This window comes from Anolis sagrei, chromosome 1, assembly GCF_037176765.1.
Source record: "Anolis sagrei isolate rAnoSag1 chromosome 1, rAnoSag1.mat, whole genome shotgun sequence".
In the NCBI taxonomy this organism is placed as follows: Eukaryota; Metazoa; Chordata; class Lepidosauria; order Squamata; family Dactyloidae; genus Anolis; species Anolis sagrei.
Genome location: NC_090021.1, coordinates 201534254 through 201556356, shown reverse-complemented (window position 1 = coordinate 201556356; position 22103 = coordinate 201534254). Strand labels below are relative to the sequence as shown.

At 38.6% G+C, this 22103-nt stretch overlaps 1 protein-coding gene across 3 annotated transcripts in view; it reads right to left on the bottom strand.

The window, feature by feature from the left end:
* The window catches only part of CCDC148 (coiled-coil domain containing 148), a 150774-nt gene that overhangs the window by 2362 nt on the left and 126309 nt on the right, over positions 1-22103 (bottom strand). For all 3 annotated transcript variants that reach the window (XM_060777301.2, XM_060777311.2, XM_067472297.1), the window contains exons 12-14: positions 19541-19659; positions 8736-8853; positions 2120-2260 (exon numbers count right to left, since the gene is read on the bottom strand). In XM_060777301.2, the coding sequence (XP_060633284.2) occupies positions 2120-2260; positions 8736-8853; positions 19541-19659 (378 nt within the window). The remainder of the gene's footprint in view (positions 1-2119; positions 2261-8735; positions 8854-19540; positions 19660-22103) is intronic.

The following is a 22103-nucleotide window of genomic DNA, read 5'->3' as shown; positions in this document are numbered from 1 at the left end:
CCAATTTTTTTCTCCCCCTGACACCAATTGCAATGAGTATAGGTAAATAAATTTACAACGCAAAAAAACCATCATTAAATCTCAAATTGAAGTTGTTCCTGCCTGCAAACCTCATTTATTTATTTAGTTTATTTATTTACTATCTCACCCCAAAGGGGACCCAGAGCAGCTTACAGTTTGGCCATTTCATCCTGTTATGACCTTGCCACTGTTTCGGACTACTGCAATGGGCCCCAGCAGAAAAATGTGAAGCTGCCAAAGTGGCTGCAATAGATTCAGACATGGAAGGAGGAACAATGGCAATGGTGTACAGAAGTAACCCGTAATTGAAAACAAGCACAATGTAGCTATAAATGTATAAAAGTCAACATTAAAGTAAAATTAAACTGTTCACAACATTAAAATGCACACATAAAGAGGATAAAAGGCAGTTAAAAAGAGTTTTGTAGAAACAATAAGCACTTTCTAAAGCCTTTTTGTTATAAAAGAACCTTCAGCTCTAAACGCCTGTCAGAATATTTTTTTTAAGTATTTGCCTGCCAATGAAACAACAGCAAGGGATTTCCAAAGCCTACAAACAGCTATGGGTGAGCCATACCAGGCATACCTGTGGAGTTGAAGGAACTGAAAGAAGGATCTCAGGCCTCAGGAGGGACCATTTGGTGAAAAATTGTGTCAGCCTGAACTAAGACTTCCATAAGCCCCAGACAGCTGATTCAAACTACTGTATAACTCAGTGGTTCTTAACCTGTGGGCCGCGGACCACCAGTGGGCCGTGAGGATGAAAATCTGGTTCAAGAGCCTTCCTTCCTCTTTATTTATTTTATTTCATTTATTTCATTTCCACTCCTTTCACACTGCCTGACACTCCTTCCCTGTTGCTGACTATGACGTATGTTCTTTATCAGAAACAAGTGCGGATGTGGTCTATCCAATGCAATTTTCTGAATCAGCACCCCAAACTGAATCTAAAGTTGACCAAAAACTGTTTCGTAAACCTTTCGGTAGTAATGTTGGAGAGTGATCCCTGGTCAAAGAGGTTCCTGGTCAAATGGTTCCTGGTCAAAAAAAGGTTGGGAACCACTGGTGTAGCTTAAAATACCAAGAGAGCTAGCATGTTGTTATCTCTATACTGACTAACAAGCAGCAAGGTTAGCAATTTAGGAAGGTACCACATTGGGAAGTTTCACTCATCCTTGTCCTCATCTAGAATGATATTAAAACAAAAGTATTGAGAGCTAGCTCACAGGTAATGACAGTCCAAGTGAAGATACTGGCTTCCCTTTGCCACAGTATGGCTCCATAATGATTTGCCACATGGGTTAATCCAACTCCACGGGTTAACCCAATGCTATTGCTCATGGCCACCAGAAATTTTAAACAGAAGCTGTATGGCCATCTGTCAGAAGTACTTCAGTTGTGCTTTCCTGCGTGGTATGGTCCTTGTCATCTCTTCCGACTTTATGATTCTACATCTAGCATGGCAACATGGTGCTATACTGGGTGAAACAACTTTCAGGGAAACAGAATATACAGCTATAAACCCATTGCCTTAACTGAAGCACAGACTATTTTTTTACACAAATCCTTCCCATATTAAAAAAAAAATATCTGAAGGAAACCTTATTTGCGTAGAATTTGTTAGGTCTTCTCTTTAGCAGCAAATATAACTCTGAAAGGAGAGATTCAATATAGGAAGACAATTTGGGCAAATCATTCAGACTGGTGCTTTACAAAATCCAAGAAAGCAACTCACTCGCCAAGATTACAATTCAAGTATTTAACAAAGAGGAGAAGGCAGAGGAAAGTAAAATAAGTGTGGACACAAGAAGGCTGCATTGGCTACAGTCACCCGTGCTTAGGCTCAGCTATAATGAGGTGTGAAGCTTTAAGGGTTATGTGATTTCACGGGGAAGCTCACACCACTGGATGTATTGAACTTCTCTACTCAGAGAAGTTGGCACTGTGCCTAACCTAGCACAGTCTCACCAGAATAAGAGGGCGGGAGAGAGTTTCTCCCTTTACAGATCTCCATATACCTCCCACATGCTTTTCACCTAAAGCTTAATTGCTTTCTTTGACCTTGGGTGCAAGCACTCTGCACCAAATGATGAAGTACCTGCTCAGCAGTGAATGTATGCAACTCAAAGAGAGGCTTCTGCAGAAAAAAATCTTCTTCTGCTCCGATGCCCATCCGAGCTTTAGATGCCACTGTGTCAGCCATCATCCGAGCAGGATCAAATTCTGCAACAATAGCAACCTAAGACAGAGATGGAAATTATAGGGCTTTGTTATGTGATCCAGCTTTATAATCAACCCTTCATCCAGACAGAACCCTGGCATCAGCTGGCATTGGCAAAGGGCAGTACTGGCAATTCCTTTCATGTGGTTGGCAATCTAAACACAGCATAGAGGATATTGATATATCGGAATGTGGCACATTTTCCTTTAGATAGCACTTGGAGTGTCAGTTGGATCATAAACCATTCATGTGCAGGAAACAATTTTCTGGAAAATTCCTCATACCAAATAAAGATGTACCAAAAAGTAGATAAATAGCAACTAAGAATGCTATACAATCATTTAATTTCAACTTTCCTTAGTCTGGGGCTTTCTAGAGTACTGAATCTGAATGACAGATATATTTGATCTGATTACACTCATCATGATCCACCATACTGACAGGAGATGATATGAGTCATAGTCCACAGCATCTGGAAAGCACAAGTTTGGCATAGTGCTATAGATTACTGCTTCTTAAAGTATGTGTCCCGACCCCAAATGGGGTCCCCTTATCAGCTCAATGTTAGGGTCGCAAAAAAATTAGCAACAGTAAAACAGCCTACTTGCTGTTTTAGACATTACATGAATCTGTTAGCAACAACATGCAGTGTTTTCAGTGGACTCTGCAGAAAATGCTTTAGCTGTACATCGTAAAAAGGAAAATTGGCCTGTTTAGCAAGCCTTAAAAATGCTGATTTGTCATCAGTAAATGTTTGGTTTAATATATTGATTTTATATACTACATACCCATGGTCATGTAAAAAATTCTTAGGCCAAAAGGGGTCCAAAGTGGGAAAAAATTAAGAAGCCCTGTTGTAGAAAATTCAGCCATGGCATGGAAAATTTGGTCAAAAAGTGAACAAGCTAGCTAATTTCCCATCTACCTAACCATCTGCCTATTCATAATTCTAGTTTATTTCAGAAGTAGCATTAGTCAAAAATAAACGAATGCTTTTATTTCCCCCTTCTGCAAAGATTCACCTGAATGTCAGGGGTATCACTGCTCAAATATTCTACAACATGTGCTTGCAATAAATTATTTCTAAAGAATTCCTTATGTTTTTACGTCCTCTTGTGTGCCAAAAATTCCTTCCATCATTATATATCTGGAAAAACTACAGTCGCAGCTGCTTGAAATAAGATTTATGGATGTGCAAAGATCCCGACTAAGTTTTATGGATTGGAGATAATATTCTTAAAAAGCAATTTGTGTTTTGAAGTTCAGATTACTTCAAAAAAAAATTTGCTTTCCACTGAAGATTCTTGAACCTCACAAAGTCTGACTTTTGGAAATGGGGTCACAGGCTTTATAACAAGGAGTTTGTGACTGGCGAAGTGCTCATCCATGGAAGCCGTTTTATGAGAGTATCTCTGACATTGCAAACAATCCCAAAATATGGTGACTGGAGCCCAAAGATAAGGAACCACTGATGTAAACCGATCCTGGATATCTCTGCATCTACTCAACCACCAGCACAGTTTCTTTTTTCCTTGGGATGCACTATCCACCAAGCTATCTGGGCAGTTTTTTTCACACTGTGCAATGTCTTGTCATTCAATATATGTAGACATACGGTAATGGTGCTTAGGGAGAAAGAAAACTAGCAACAGCCCTGAGTATAAATCAATCTGAAGTGCAGCACAGTTGCTGACATATCTAATCAAGTGACTAATGCAAAAAAAAATACTGATGACTGAGTTTGTATGTGGTTTTTCCCTTCAGTCACTTTTTGACTGGTTTTAAGACATAGATAAGAGAATGTCTTTATTTGCTCCAATAAGTAAGCACATCACTACATCAACATAGTAGATGTGATCATTCTGACATCTTACAAGGGAAGGGGACACAAACAGCAAAGTCACAGTTTAGTTATGAGCAACACCACATCAATGGATTGTTGAGGTGAATAATTAATGCAAATTTGAAATATAAATTTATATTGAGGTAGTTTTCCGAAAAAGCAGGTTAGGTAAGAAAAGAGTTGTTTCATGCAAACAAAAAAAAATTCCAACAATCCAAATAATAATAATAATAATAATAATAATAATAATAGAATCAAAAACTTTTGTTATTCTAAGCCAGAAGAAGGAAAATGTTTTTGTCTTGCCGGGCAAATACAATTCACTAAGATTTACACTCCAAATGTCCTGGCAGCCAATGGAGATTAACAACCTCTCCATTGTTTTCACCAGAATGTATGGAGCATCACATAGCCCACCAAGTTTTAGCTAGCCCTGTGAGAAACAATACAGAAAGCTTATGGTAGAGCTCTTTCTCAGAGAGTAACAATTGTGGCATCCCAGGCCTCCCAATGGGCTGGACTGGGTCTGATGAAAAAAATCTTCTGAAACCTAAAAACATGATTTATAAGTACTGTATATACTCGAGTATAAGCTGAGTTTTTCAGCCCTTTTTTAGGCTGAAAAAGCCCCCTCAGCTTATACTTGAGTCAAAGTTATTTATTATTTTACTCTGTTGTTGTTATTTATTATTATTACATGTATTATTTTACTCTATTTATTATTGTTATTATTATTTTACTCAATTATGCCTCAATTATTGGTATCAATTTTTATTTTGCATTTCCCACCCTCAGCTTATACTCGAGCCAATCTGTTTTCCCAGTTTTTTGTCGTAAAATTAGGTGCCTTGGCTTATATTTGGGCTGGCTTATACTCAAGTATATACGGTAAAGGGCAATTACAAGTTAAAGCCAAATGACTTTTTTTTAAAAAAAAATACATATTGCATTCTGGGACAATGTGGTCACTACACTTTGAATAAAAGAACTGAGTTCAGATCTGGATGAAAAAATGATACCCAGAAGTTCTGATCAAAATAGCATATTGTTCCAGCAGATTTATTTTCAAAGGGATGAGGCAACTGTCAAATGAACTTTGAGCTTAAAAAATCCATTGGAAACTACCTGTGACAAATAAAGAAAGAGTATCGTCATTTTAGGGCAGGAAGAACAAAGCAGGCACTGTATACTCTTATTGACTTGTGTAAATGCAATAAACCTCGGATTCTTCTCTTGGTTTTTGAACTGTAGGACTTTAATCTGATTCATTTATAGCAACACAAAGAACACAAATTGACAAGCAATAAATGAGCTTGGCCAGTTCAGGTCCCATCAATATATGCTATTTTAAGATCTCTCCCCACCCCAAGCTACAGAAATCTTACCAAGAACTACTACAGTCTAGACCTCTTATAACATTTATTTATTTATTTATTTATTTCCAACATTTCTGCCCTGTCCTTCTCAGGGCAGCTTACAACGGCAGCAATTTGATGCCAACAACATACAACACATTACGTAAAACATTATATGAAAGATAAAAATTATATTTAAATACATTTAAAACATTATTATCATGTAGCCAAATCAAATTCTGATTTAGCAACCGACGACCCAATCCAAAACCTACCATAGTCAAAATTTCAACATTATGATTACTGCCAAACCTACTGTCCAAAGGCCTGGCCCCAAAACCATGTTTTGAGCTTCTTTCTAAAAGAGAGGAAGGATGGAGCCGACCTAATCTTGCTAGGGAGAGCATTCCACAGGTGGGGGCACCACTAAGAAGGCCCTGTCCTTGCCAAACGCACTTGCAAAGAGGGTGGGACAGAGAGCAGGGTCTCCCCGTACGATCTTAAATTCCGAGGCGGGACGTAGAGGGAGATATGTTCAGACAGGTAAGCTGGGCTGGAACTGTACAGGGCTTTATAGGCCAAGACCAGCACTTTGAATTATGCTCAGAAATGGACCAGCAGTTTTCTTGTTGACTTCTGTTTACTAAGTTTATACATAGCTAAAATTGAGTGTTTGGCGCATAATCAAGAAAACAGGTGTGCTGGGTATAACACACTTTTCCACAAAACATCACCAGCTACAGATTGACCTGTAGCATCTTTGCCCACCTCATTTCACCTGGTTTACATAGCGATGAGTATAAGAACTGACCACCATATTTAATATGACTACATTCCATAGAGATGTCTTTGGAAAAAGATTTCACTTATAAAAAATAGAGTACTTCTGAGGAACATTCATAGAATTGGATCATGAGACATTCAACTCTGACCGTACTCTGAACAAAGTAATGTGTTTTTATAGAGATGTAGACTTCTGACAATTACCAATTTAAAATCTGGCATGGAAGAGAAATGCCACTTTAGGTTAATATACCCAAAATGCATAGCGCAGTGTTGAACACTAAGGATCTGAAAGAAATGAAAAAATGAATTGTGCCACAGTGTGCATGCATATGCTGCAACAGATTCAAAGTATGGAAACATGGAGTCAAACAATTTATTTTCTCAATAAAGATGAACATGTCCTTTTGTAGCAGCTACTGGGAATGAAGCCAAAAGGTCACTGCAAAACGAAGGAGGACAAAGTGCTTGATCAGTTTGGTGGGGGGGGGGGGGCTGTTTGTGTCCCTACAGGTGTTGCTGCACTGCAACCCTTATTATCCTTCACCATTAAGTTATGTTAGATAGAGTTGCACTCTAATCAAATCTAGAGGACCACAAGACATCCAACTTCTGGTTGGACTGGAAGCTGGGAAAAATGATACACAAATTGGCTCAATGACAGGTTGTGGAGAAAAGTATATTTCTGTGTCTTTGACCAGGTAACCTCCCTGGATTGAGTGGAGGTGAGAAAAAAAGACCTGCTATTGTTTAGCTGAACAGCTAGCCTTTTCATGCAGTACCTACATTAAATACAAACATATGCATACAGGTAAATACTGTAATTCAAAAATCTCAAAAAAATTGTGAACATCCTGCAGCTCTTCCATGATGACAACCGTCTTGGACAACAATGGCTCCCAAAGTGACCCATTTAAGGTGGAATAAGGTGCCAAACAGGAATGTGTTATTGTTCCAACCTTATTTTCCATCTTCATCACTATGATACTTCATCTTATTGATGGGAAACTTCCCACCGGAATGGAAATCATCTATTGGACAGATGGCAAACTATTTAACCATAGCAGACTGAAAGCCAAAACCAAGGTCATAACAACATCTGTTACAGAACTTCAATATGCTGATGATAACGTAGTCTATGTGTATTCAGAAGAAGACCTACAAGCCACTCTAAACACCTTTGCAGAAGCATATAAGATGATCGGCCCCTCATTGAACATCGAGAAAACCAAAGTGCTCTTCCAACAGTCACCAGTCAATCCCTTTGCAATGCCAGAAATACAGCTTCATGGTGTAACATTAGAAAATGTTGACCACTTGCGTTATCTTGGCAGCCACCTCTTCAAAAAAGTCAACATTGACACTGAAATACCATCTGAGTTCTGCAAATGCAGCATGTTCCAAATGAAGCAGAGAGTGTTTGAGGATCGGGACATCAGTAGGGAGACCAAGGTGCTTGTTTATAAAGCTATTGTCCTCCCAACCCTGCTACATGCCTGAGAAACGTGGACTGTCTACAGATGTCACAGCCAACTCCTGGAAGAATTCCATCAGCGCTGCCTCTGAAAATTCCTGCAAAATCTCTTGGGAAGACAGGCAGACAAATGTCAGCGTGCTGGAAGAAGCAAAGACCACCAGCATTGAAGTGATGCTCCTACCCCATCAACTCCACTGGACTGGCCACGTTGTTTGAATGCCTGATCACCATCTCCCAAAGAAGTTACTATACTCCCAACTCAAGAATGGAAAACAGAATGTTGGTGGACAGGAAAAGAGATTTAAAGATGGGCTTAAAGCCAACCTTAAAAACTGTGGCATAGACACCAAGAACTGTGAAGCCATGGCCCTTTAGCACTCTAACTGGAGGTCAGCTGTGACCAGCAGTGCTACAGAATTCGAAGAGGCACAAATGGAGGGCGAAAGGGAGAAACATGCCAAGAGGAAGGCGCATCAAGCCAACCCTGACCAGGACTGCCTTCCACCTGGAAACCGATGTCCTCGCTGCGAAAGACCAAGCAGATCAAGAATAGGTCTCCACAGCCCCCTACGTATCCACTGCCAAGACACTACACTTGGAGGGCCATCATCCTCAGGCTATGAGGGATTGCCTAAGTAAGTAAGTAAGTAAGTATTAAATACAACATATGCATACATGTAAATACTGTTATGCTTCAATTCTAAGATGTACTTTTTCTCATATTAAAAAGTGCATCTTAGAATTGTGATCCTTTTTTAAATATATAAATTAAGCTTTTTGTTGGTGGTACTGAAATTAGTGTGCATCTTACAACTGATGGTATCTTAGAATTTGAAAAAATACAGTATAGGCATTCGATATCCCATTCAAGATAAATAGAAAAAAACATACTATAATTGACAGTGAAGAGTAAAAAAAATTGTGGGGAGTTGTTCTTTTTTTCCACATTCTGATTATTTCTCAATTATGATATTACACTTGCCATTTGTAGCTTTAATTTCACAGGGAAAAAACAAACACAGGAGGAAAAGATACCTGTTGCCTAAGAGCATCAAGACGTCTCTTCCTTTCTTCTTCCTCATGAGCCTCTTTGAGAATTGCCTCTTTTTTCTCCATCAAGCGCTTTTCCAACAGCCTTTGTCGAAATTGAACTCTTTGGAAGAAAACATGAAGTCAATGACCTAAGGCTTATCTGTTTTCTAAGAGTACGTGATTGTTTGATGAGTGTATTAGAAACAATTAAGACCTGGAATAACCATCTAATCAATAATTTGTTTACATCGGTGTGTGTACCAGATACTGATAGCACAATCCTATAACACTTGCTCAGAACTAAGTGAACATAACACCCAATACACAAGCATAGATCTGTGATGTAAAATGTTCTTAAATTTGGGGATAACTAATATTCAGGTATGAATGCTGATATTTCCAGATGAACTGTATGAATGCCTTAGAGCCAATGGCTAATTATAACATTTAGGCAACTTTTAGGTGAATGTCAGCGTTATCAGGTATGCTTCGGAATCATGAAACAAAATTCATTTGAAATTATCAGCATTTATATGGGAATATTTACATTCATCAAGCTTCAGACATCCACCATAACATCTGCTTATTGAAGAAAAGTCCTAGGAAAGTAAAAAAAAATGATTAAAAGGGTTATTTTTGTCCCTTTTTCTGGGATTAAACAAGTTGATTGAATAGCCCTTAAACTAAACATAGAACATGGGCCCAAGTGTATTACTACAATTAGAGACGTGATAAAAATGCAGTGAAGGCAGTGTCTGCAAATGCTTTAATATGGAAAAAAAATATTTCTATAGTGGTCAATAACATGAAGACATCTCTATTCATGAGGAAGATCTTGGGAAGAGGCAGGCAGAAGGTAAATTGGGCTCTCTGGTAATTGCTAAGAGTTCCTGATGAAACTATGAATTAAGTATAGGAAACATATTTCTAGAATGAGGATAGGTTCTTCAATTCCGAAGATCTTGAGGTTGTGTTTTTAAAAAACTGAATGAAGGAAACCTAACAAGTCTAAAACAAGAACTAGGGCTATCTATCTAAGAATGCATGCACACTATGGAATGATGGGAATTGTTGTTTTACAAGATACTTGTCCTTCCTTGCTAAAGAGTGCTGGCACTTCACCAATTTTCAGCTTTCATGATTCCACAGCACTGAGCCATGACAATAAAAGTGGTGTCACATTGCATTAATTCTATGGCATAGATGCATCCGATGGGCATTTTTTTACTCTAGTGACTCCAAGAATTTAATTAAACAGTTTCCAAAGAGCTTAAAGAATCACTAGACTGTCACCTTCATATGTGTCATCCCAGCCAATTATTATCTATTCTATTTGCCATCTATATTGCAATTTCAATCTTAACATGGACTTGGTAAAAAAAAACCATGCTCAAATTACTAAAACTGATTTTAGTGTAATGGCAAAAATTGTTTCTTATCTATAGATGGCTGCAAAAGAAATAAAACTGACTTGTCTACAGAAGACAGATTTTCATAAACATGGAAACAATACATACATGACTATCCTAGATCAAAGACTGGGTCATAGCAACAAGTGGATTGAGTTGTAATCTGAGAAAATGGGAATACAGAGCTAAATCCAATAGTTAGTCCAAAATATAGTAAACACAGAAAAATCACTTATACAAATTCCATTGATGTGTAGTCTAGTTGGGAATAATAATGGTATTTACCCCAATACTGAGAAAATATATACTTATTATATGTACAAGGTTTACAAGTATAAAGATAATGGAGTTTCTATGTTATCACAAGGACAGGGCGGTGAATGCAATATTCCTGCTTCTTGGCAGGGGGTTGGACTGGATGGCCCATGAGGTCTCTTCCAACTCTTTGATTCTATGATTCTATGATTCTATGATTCTATGTGTGACCAACACATCTCTTGGAAGCTACTATTTTGAGGAATTCTCCTTTGTATCAATCGAAGCAACTACCGAAAGGAAGATCGCAATTTCTGAAAGGCATCCATTTCGTGGAACATGAAAGCATTCAACTTCTTTTCTCCATGCTTCCACCCATGTTTTCCCTTGATTTTGATTTATATAATACAACTGCATGCACACAACTAACATGGGCCTTGACTCTAGCCTCACAATATCTATATGACAAACAATGATATGACCTGAATCAGAATGACATGAAGATGCCATACTTCACATTTTATTTGTTATCAAAATACACAGTATGTATGAAGACGGTACTGACAGATGGAATTTGTACTGACAGAACTGTTTCCAATTCACTCTTCTCACTAGGAGTGTGCAAAATGGCACAGAATTCTGTTTTGTTTTTGTTCTGTTTTCAGGTGCCCCCTCTCCTGTTCTGTTTTTGGGTAGATCTTTCCGAAACAGAAACTGAACTCAGGGTTCTCAATTGTGAATCTGAATGGCCCCCCACATAATTTCCCAGAATCTTCCCAAAACAAAATGGGGAGCACCCGAAATTCAAAATGAAAACAGAATGGATTTTCACACCCTTGCTTCTCACTGCAACCCCCATTGCAATCTCAAAATTTATTCTAGAGTATTGTGGGTCCTCCAGAGCACATTTTGGAGTTGGTACAAAGGAGAGAAGAAAGAATCATCACTGGATAAGTAAATACATGCTCATACCATGTTTGAAAACACACTTGCATAGATTTGTTCTCCACACATCTGAAGAATATTGCAGAGTCATTAGGCCATTTGTGTGTTACATACAGAGTCATTAGGCCATTTTAGTGTGTTATATAATCTCAAAAGAATACTCTTAGTATTGCTTCAAAGCAAATTTTAGAATGGTTGTGAAGCACTAAATTAGACTCTTCCTCCCCCGTGTTCAATTTTAACTAAATATCATGGTTAAGTAACATTCCTTTTTTTAAACAACAAGTTGAATAATGAGCTTAGTTTGCTGGTTTCAGTAAAGCCACCTTTTGAAGTACTGCGAATACACATTTGTGTAATTTCCGATAAGCATAATTTCATTAAAATTGCTTTCAGGATGCATCTCATACATATTAAATAGAAAATGTAGCTGCCATAGCTATTGTAAGAGCTTTAAGGGAGCATTATGAACATATTTATAATATGTGCACTATTTCATCCAGGAACCTTTTCCCGACTAGAATAAATATTCATAGTAGATTCAAACAGGCCCAATCAAAAGAGAGTCTTCTGTATCAGTCAAAAAGCACAGATTCAGAATGTATCTCCATTTCCTTCTCTGATAATTCTGTTTCTGCAGTATGTTTGAAAATATGGATCAAAAAGCTTGACCTCCACTTTTGAATTTCCAACTTGATAAACCAAAGTCTTCAAGAGTTTACAAGCCAGTGTGGAGGAATATTTATAGATATGATTGAATAAGGAACCTAGCCTGTTGTTTTGAAATAGCGGTATTGGCTTTGGGACTGAATTCCCCCGCCCAAACTATTTAGGACATAAACTACATATGCTTTTGCCTGGTTCCCTTTGCCAAAGGTTCCCTCCTCATTCAACCAGTTTCTGTATCTTCAGCATCATCTTTATGACAGCATGCAAAAAAAGTCATTCTCAGGCCCTGCTGATCTGGAAATGACTCTAAGAAAAACTGGCTATTCTATTAATTGAAAAAAGGACTACTACATTTCTCATCAGCCTTTCTCTCAGTACACCTAGCATGTTGCCATCTTAGTATGAGAAGCACAGAGGGATGTCGAATCCCTAAAATTGAGAAAGTTAAGCACCCTAATCAGAATCTGAGGGATTCTGGGAGTTGTAATTTTAAAAGTAATGTTTCCAAGCTGTGTTTATTACTTTAACTTTAGATGTTTCTGAACCCTTGACTTTATGACTATTATCGAGAGTTTCATATCTCTCTTAGCCAGAAAGCTGGAACTGTAACTAAGAAACCATTTCAAAAGCACACAAAGCTGTAAGACCTGCAATGCAAAGGGTGATGCCGGTTTTCACAGCAGTTCAGCCAGCAGTGAGCATCGAGGAAATAAGAGGCAGAAAGAAACTGCTGTCACTCAATAGGGATAATGGAAAAGGAAAATCAGATACCATTTCTGGTAAGAGACACCAGAGGTGGTGCTACACCTATCACCTGACTGAGTAAGAAAGTCCAACATAAGCAACAAGGCCAGCATTCACTGCTTTCTCACATCTCCCACGAGAAAGAAGTTTCTTTCCCACCCATGGCATTACTCAGTACCAATGGTGGCTTCTGTTGTGCTCTTATCTCCAGAGCTTCTAACTGTCATTTTTTTTGTACTACAAAACCCATGAGCCAAGAACTATGTTTCTTTGATGATTCTGAAAAACATATTCCCCAAAAATAAATTCAATTTACATCCTCATGCACGACCTGACCAGTTTTTCACTTTCACCCATTAAACATAGATTTTGAAGAATAACCTGTCATTGTATCAAACTCATTGAGACAAGGCAGCTACTGTTCCCTCTTTGATTCACAGCCAGTCACTGGTCTACAAAAGCACAACAATGAAATAGGTCTTTTGTTGGATTAGAGCAGTGGTTCCCACCTTTTTTTCTTTTTCTTTTTCTTTTTACCAGGGACCACTTTGACCAAGGACCACTCTTCAACATTATGAATCAGTTTTTGGTCAACTGTAGATTTGGCTTGGTTATATGGGGTGGTGATTCAGAAAATTGCATTGGATAGACTACATTAGCTCTAGTTTCTGATACAGAACATATGCCATCCAGTAGCCGCCATTTGCTTGCCCACAGAAAACCATATTTAACAATCTAGAGCTGATGTGATAGTAGAAATCTTTTGTGGGTAGTCAGCCTCTCCCCTCCTAACATCCCCGTTGCCTTGGCACAATAAGAGGGTTTCGCCAGACCAGTTACTCTTGTTGCTTTGTAGTTTCAAAGCAACAGTGCAGTAATGGTGAAGCTGCGGACCATATTTTTGTTCTTGCGGACCACTGGTGGTCCATGGACCACAGTCTGGGAACCACTCAATTACAGCCAGAGATGGAGTCATCACTCCATTTCAGTGAAGTGGTAAATCCACTCTAGATTTAAGCCTAAACCTCAAATGAATGATCCAAGGTGCTGAACCTTGCCTACAAAACAGGACAAGAATTTTAGACAACTCTTTTTGACATAGAGGCTAAAATCCAGAGTGGAAATCATGGAAATCATCAGTCAACACTGCCAGAACCACCACAACTGTGCCTCATATATGACTGAATGTCAGTATTGGAGTTAAAGCTACCCCTCATCTGCTTAATCTTAATCACTACACATCAGCCAAAATGGGATAATCCATACTGGAAGACATTCTGGTTGATTCTGTTGGACTCAGTTGTGGTGCAATCTTTTCTAGAACTTGCAGCTCAATTGTCAGAACATCATGTTCAACACAACGAAAGATGTCATAAAGACCAACAAGATTCACAGTTTTTAATTGTCCCTATTATTTTCAAGATAATTATTTTCAAGTGTACAAGCACAGTATCAATTTTAGTACTAGATCAAATTAAAAAGCCAAAAGCCAAAAAAAGAAAACCTTCAAATCATGTAAGTCTAGGAAGTCATTATACGTATAGTGTGATGAGTTTTTTAAGCACGGGCCAAAGAACTGATAATGTAAGGCTATTCTACACGCAATTGTTTCCTATTATTAATAACCATAGTAAAAAAGGTACCAGTCATCTTGATAATATCCTGAAGTTTTTTATCCCACCCATCTGTGGTTACTAATTTGAATAATTGCAGCCATTACTCTGACTGTAGAGCTATTTAGCAACATAAATCTGACCCTGTGACATTACATTTTGGCTCAGAAGCAAAGTGGATATGTCCTTATTTTGTCTTTTGCTTGCAAGTGCGGCATATGAACAAAAGTATAGTAGAAGGTTTTAATGAAGTCTCAGCTCATATTTCCTAGCAAATGCAATGGAGATCCAAACATGTTGAATTAGTTCTCTTCTTGTATTTTTAAACAAATATACTTTTCAAATTGATAAAGAGTGGTTTGCTGCTACAGGATCTAACAAATCATTACACAACTGTATTTCCTCTACAATTTCAAAGATTTCTATAAATTCTCTAAACAATTTTATTTAAAAGACTAATTTAAAATTCAAAACTAGATTTCATATTGAAGCAACACGGATACATGCACATGTCTAATAAACCTGAACATGCTTACAAAATACCAGTTTAAATTCAGAGAACTGCAATTCAAAGGTGTTATTGGCACCAAAACCGATACTGAATTCACAGCTTTGTGTTTCATCTGACACATAAAATATGAACATGGTGCCATTGATCAACCTGGTCATCAGATCATGGAAATATGCGCCTTCCATTGTCAGTAGGGATATGCTGTGATAAGTGAGTGCTTTAAGCAGAACGGATGCCTAGGAGTATAGGTTATATAATAAATGGAGCTCAAAGGCAGATCAATGAAGATAACTTGCCCTCAAACCTCTAATATACTTCTTGTTTGGAGCCAAAAAGAATTGCAGGCGAGTTGCTGGGAGAAAAGTAGACCAAGAACATAGTTTGTTTTTTAAAAATAATAATAATAATAATTGACTGACATGAACAGAATGAAGGGTTTTTTAAAAGAGTAGGAAGTTACAGGCTTTAAGGAGAAAATGTATGGAATGAGGTAAATTGACATTAATGCATAGAATGACTTGAGAATGAACCTAAAGAAAATGGATTTGACATTCAGAAGCCCTATATTTTTTTATATGCATTCCAACCACTGGAGGCAAACAAACCTCATTCAAAGTAGGTGTGAGTAGAAATAATTATTGTGTCAAGCACAAAGGGGTCGTACTTGTTCTGCTAAGAAGGTTTGGCAAGGGAGGAGAGAAAAATAATAGCTAGGGTAGAAAACCACACTTTAGCAATCGAAAATAAGTGTGAGTTTATCTACTCCAGGACAGAAATGTGAATGAAAGATAAGGTCATGGATATAGGAAAGCTATTTGTATTAAAAGAACAATGTGAGGTAGGGGGGAAGCAGTTATATGTAGGAGGTCAGAAGAGAAACATTATTTGGACTCCCCCACAGCCAGGGAAAAGCATCATGGTGAAACCAGACTCAGCTATATGCCAAAAAATAAATGGCTGCAAGGTTCCTTCTATACCTCTCTTCTTTCTGGGAGGAAAATTCAGCACCACTGCTGATTGCTTTTGTGAACATAGATTTGTGGATTTGCATTATTACCTCTATCCTGTAAACCATTTTGAAAACACTTTGACTGAAAACTGTGGTATAAGTCTTCAAAATAAATACAAAAAATGATGGCTCAAAATAAATGATGTAGCAGGTGGCCAATAGCAGATAAAGTATTCTATTCCTTTAGCTGATATGATCTAGCATCCTGTCTTAGACAACAGTAGCATTGGGCACTCAAGCTAATGCTAGCTTGACTATTCCTGGCCAGCAATCAAATGCCTCATATATGGTTATATATATATGTGCCGTCCCTCAAGACCAGGGCAAATGGAAGATGGACTTCTAGTGTTATATAGTGCAGAAGGAAACAAAGAAAATCAAAATATGCAAGAGTGATCCATCTCTCCTCCCCTCATTCACTATGAGAACTGTGCAAGCAGTTCTCATAGTGAATGACTTGGCCAAGGTAGTCCATGCCTTAGTTACATTCAGAATGGACTACTGTAATGTCTTTGAAAATGGCTCGAAAACTACAGTTAGTTCAAAAGCCGGATGCCAAATTACTAACTGGGGCTAGTTATAAGAAGCATACTATGCCCCTATTAAAGCAACTCCACTGGCTTCTGATAAGTTTCTGGGTCCAATTTAAAGTGAAGGTTCTCACCTTCTAAAGCCCTATATGCTTCAAGTCCAAACTATCTTCGAGACTGCATCTCCTTCTATGAACCAGCACAGTTGGTGGGGACGAGAGAAGGGGCCTTCTTGTTGGTGGCTTTCTGGCTCTGGAATGCCCTCCCTAGAGAGATTAGGTGAGCCCCCTCCAAAAAACCTTTCAATCTAGCTTAAAAACATTGTTTTTTTTAATGAGCCTTTGACCTTGAATAGACCTAAAAGGGTATATGTGAGGACTGATTATTCATTCCAGCACTTTAGTTTGTTAATTGATGACAGCCAGTATTACTATATTTTATAATTTTAACAATTTTATTATGTTATGTTATGTTATGTTATGTGCACTCGTTATGGTTGTTGCTATAATTTTATGTTGTTTTCCTCTTATGTATTATTTATTTTATGCAGCATTCTGGAGTGCTTTTGTGAGCCACCCAGAGTCCCTTCCAGGAGATAGTGGTGGGGTGTCTGTGTGTGTATGTATATATATATATATATGTATAGAGAGAGAGAGAGAGAGAGAGAGAGAGAGAGGAAAATTCCCTCCTTCAGTCTTCAGATCATATCTTTTTGCAGCCTCAAATTGCCAAGTTAATGCAAAAGTATCAAATGCGGTCATTAATACAAGTTGACTCTTTCTAGAATGGGCAGCTGTTATCGTTTGGCCTTGAGGCAAATTGGGAGCCCAAAATCAGTCTGCTTCGTGGAAAAAGCTCAACTCAGTAAACTCACAAAGAGTGATAATTTTCAGAGAATTGTCTCATCTTGACTCAACTGTCAGTATAAGAGAAGAAGCACAGACATCTCAATCAATCAATCAAAATAATAGAATATAATAACATAGCTCCAATACCTGGATATTTCAGTTAGAACTGTTATAATTACCATCGTTTCTTATAACCACTACTGAAAACATGTATGGAAAGAACCTGACCTTCAGTAGCCTCAGGCAACTTCCTGAGCTAAGTCTTCCAGTTTCAGAATAGACTGAAAGCCCCAAGGAGGAAAAGACAGAAGACATGTTCTACATGTTCACTGTTAACAAGAAGCATTATAATGTGTAACACAGGAATGGGGAACACTGCTGTCTAAATAGAAATATTTCATTCCTTTTGTTTGCTAGTAGAATGCTAGCATAAAAAGAGCTGTAGAGGTTAAAGTAGTGGGTCTCATCAGACCCACAGAAGGCTGAAAGGCATCATGGCCTTTGATTGGAAGCTGACAGAATCTGAAAGCTGTTTTTTTTTTCTCTTATAGCCATCAGAGAGCTGGAAGGGATCATTTAGTCCAACCACCTGACAACGCAGAAAAAAATTACTGCTGGCGAAGCTAGCCATCCAGCTTCCACCTAAAAACCTCTGAGGAAGAAGAGTCCACTGCCTTTCAAGGTGCATCATGCCATCAAAAAATTGTTTCTACAGTTTAGTTAAAGCTCCTTCCTTGACATCTGAATCCACTGGTTTGAGCCCATACTGTGAAGCAATGGAGACCAAATCAAGAAAATATTTAAGAATGTAGCTGTGTGTTGGATGTTGCAGCATTATACCAGATTTTAGCTTCTGGTGCCATATTCAATAGTACCAGTCGATATGGAATGATGGCCTAATTCACTACAGAAGTGTTTCTCAAGCTTCTTAATGTTGTGACCCCTTAAGATAGTTCCTCATTTTGTGGTGCCCCCCAACCATAACATATTTTTTGTTGCTACTTCATAATTGTGATTTTGCTACTGCTCTGAATTGTCATGTAAATATCCAATATATAGGATGTATTTTCATTCACTGGACTAAATTTGGCACAAATATCCAATACGCCCAAATTTGAATTTTGTCATTTGGGACTTGTAGTTGCTGGGATTTATAGTTAACCTACAATCAAAGAGCATTCTGAACTTCACTAACGATAGAATGGAACCAAACTTGGCATACAGAACTCCAAAGACCAACAGAAAATACTGGAAGGTTTTGGTGGGCATTAACCTTGAGTTTTGGAGTTGTAGTTCACCTACATCCAGAGAGCACTGTGAACTCAAACAATGATGGATCTGGACCAAACTTGGCATGAATACTCAATATGCCCAAATGTGAACACTGGTGGAGTTTGGAGGAAATAGACCTTGACATTTGGGAATTGTAGTTCCTGAAATTTATAGTTCGCCTAAATAAAAGAGCATTCTGTACCCCACCGATGATAGCATTGGGCCAGACTTCCCAAACAGAACCCCCATGTCTTGAAGAGACTCTCTGGCACAAGGCTCCTTCCAACCTTGCACGCTCTCCCTCGCATGCACATGCACACCACACTGCCATGTGCCGAGCACACATGCTCTCCCCTCCCCACTTGGAGTCTGAGAAACAGCCCCCCCCCCCTTGGCTGAAAGACCAGTCAATCACAACAGAGGATGGCTTTTGGTGGGAGGATTCATCATCTGTTTCCAAAAAGGAAGAGAAGTACAGGTGGAGAGATCTTTAGCCTTCTCTGTGAAAGGGGTTCCTAAGACCATCAGAAATATATGCCAAAGCAACCACTCTGAAACCCCCTCATGACACCCCCTCCCCCCAGGGATCCCAACACCCAGATTGAGAAACACTGCACTACATGTTCATGTGTCCATAAAAGAGCAAGAACATACAATTGGAGGGAGGGGATGGGTGCTGTTTTTAAAGGAGGTAGCTCATTCTGCCATTTTGGGGCAACCATGACCCAATCACCGATTTCAAACAGGACATATCAACAAAGTAGTATGAACGAGAAAGAAGAGTGAGAATTTGTTCAGAAGTAAGCGCCATTGAGTTTCTGAGTAATTGTGTGCACGACCATAATCTAATCATATTTATTTTATTACATGCTAAATGGTAAATAAAGCAGTCATTTTAAAAGGAAATAAATCTAAAGAAGACTTTCTAACAGATATCTCCAACTATGACTCAATAAAGATTGCTTTTTATGTGTATAATGATACCTTATATAGGTAACATTACCTTTCTCTGTCTTTAATCACTTGTTCAGCCATTAATTTCTTAAATTCTGCCAAACGTAGTAGATCTTTTGCTTCCATCTCCTGCCACTGGCGTTGCTTTTCAGCCCAGTACTTTTTCACCTAAGGATTAAAAAAAAGTAAAGTTAACCAAAAAAAGGAGGGTAAGAGGGAAAGAGAGATTTTTTTTCACTGAATGAAGGCTATTTTGGTTTCTATTGTATTTGCCCACAGCATATTGTCACGTAGCAATTTAACTGTCCATTTCACATTCTGAGAACGCAACAGGCTTAAAGAATAGGTAAACCTGACTGTACTTGCTGTAACACCCACTTTTTGCACCTCTTATATAAAAGAAAGCATCACGGCACAAATCAGAAAGAAAATACATTTTCAATCTAGGAACTTTTTTACACGTAGTCAGAAAAGACCTCTTTTTAAATATGTAACAGTAAATTCCAACAGAGGAGACACAAGACAAAATACAAGTGTGTGAATGAGAAAGACAAGGGAGTGAAATAAACACAGTAATGCTCAACTGGGTTTTAGATTTTCTCCTTAAACTACACATCCAGTAGAATAACTGAAAGCAGACGTCGCAGGAGGCGGATGAAGAAAACCGGGCAATATCTGGACACTCTGATCAAAGCTAGCAGCCAGGAAAGCAAACAGAACTCAAGTGTCAGAGCCATAATATGAGAAGGTACACAGAAATACTCTTGTGCATTTCAGAGCTGATAGTCTGGCTGTGAGGTTTGTGGAATGACATCCAGCAACTGTGGATATGTTTGTTCGGAGCAAAAACTAATTAACAGCACAAGCACTTCCTCTGTTGTGAGGGAAAAAGAACTAGCCCACAACAGAGATAAACCAAAGGTTAATTACAACTGATTCTTCCCTTGACTAAACTTGGGGGGGGGGAGGGTATCTGTCCAATTTCCCCTCCACCCCAGGAAGCAAACAAGTAGCAGCCATACAAAGTTTATTCTCCCCTTTGTAGATTGTCACAGTCTCAATTAATTAAAAAAAAAAACAGGCTGTTGTGGTGATTATGGTAGATTATGATTACATTTTATGCATGCTCTTTTCTTCCATAAGCAAAATGCAGCATAGGTTTGCTGTGATTTTTCTGGGCTATATGACCATGTTCCAGTAGTATTCTCTCCTGGCATTTTGCCCACATCTATGGCAGGCATCCTCAGACGTTGAGAGGTCTGTTGGAAACTAGGCAAGTGCAGTTTATAAATCTGTGGAATGTCAAGGGTGGGAGATGTTGCCATTAGCATTGAATGGTCTTGCAGCTTCAAAGCCTGGCTGCTTCCTGCCTGGGGAAATCCTTTGTTGGGAGGTATTAGCTGTCCCTGACTGATTCTTGTCTGGAATTTGCCTGGTTTTTATTTACTGTCCTGATTTTAGAGTTTTTTTTAATACTGGTAACCAGATTTTGTCCATTTTCATGGTTTCCCCCTTTCTATTGAAATTGTCCACATGCTTGTGGATTTCAATTGCTTCTCTGTGTAGTCTGATATAGTATTTGTTTAGAGTAGTCCAGGATTTCTGTGTTCTCAAATAATATGGTGTCCAGGTTGGTTCATCACCATAGCTCTTCTATGGCAGATTTCTCTGGTTGAATTAGTATGCAGTGCCTTTCATGTTCCTTGATTTGTGTTTACATGGCTCTCTTCTTTCCTCCTCTAGCTCACTACACTCCCATGGGATAGGTCAGGTCGGAAGAGAGTAACTGGCTCAAATTCACTCAATGAGTTTCATAGCTCAGTGGGAATTTGAATCTCACTATAAGACACATTATCCTTGTATTTCACTAAAGGTTGTATGAAATTATATGTTTTTAAATCACTTAAAATTGTATGAAGGCTCAGGTGCATCTGAAGACTTATTCACACATGTATGTACCTCATTTAGTAAGTGCATTAACTGATGGGATGAAATCAGTCAGCTCCATGCTACACTGAATTTATCTCTATGTGAATGTCATAAGGCTATATTCAAAATCAAACTGCCAGATTATCAAATGTCTAAATTGCCTTTCTCCTCCTCCACCTCATCCCTGCAACCACCAAGCAGACATCACAAGGTTTCCCAGCTCTTCAGAACTTATTTCAGGGGTTCCTGGACAGTCTGGAGGAAAGAGGAAAATCTGTTTTACCAGTAGTGCTATTTCAGTATATAATTCATACCTTCACACTTCCTACCCTGTGAGTGTGCGCACATGCGCGTGCATGCACCTGCCTTCAAGAGCTTGTCTACACTAAATCAAAAACCCAACATGAACCAGAACTTCTGGGGACTTCTTAACACAGGGTAAACCAGAGTAACTCCTCATTAAGTACAGTCAGGCACTTCAAGCAGAGCGTGACCATCAGACATGCTCCAATGTGAAGTGGTCTGCTTTCCACACAGGCTGTCACCGCCATTCCCTTTTCCCTGCAATCATCAAACACAGAAATGGAGATGGATTGCAAACATCTCACCCCTGTCCCTGCAGCAGATGGCTCAGGAGAGCTACTGGCTATCTTTGGTCACATTTCCTGCTGACTCCCCTCTAT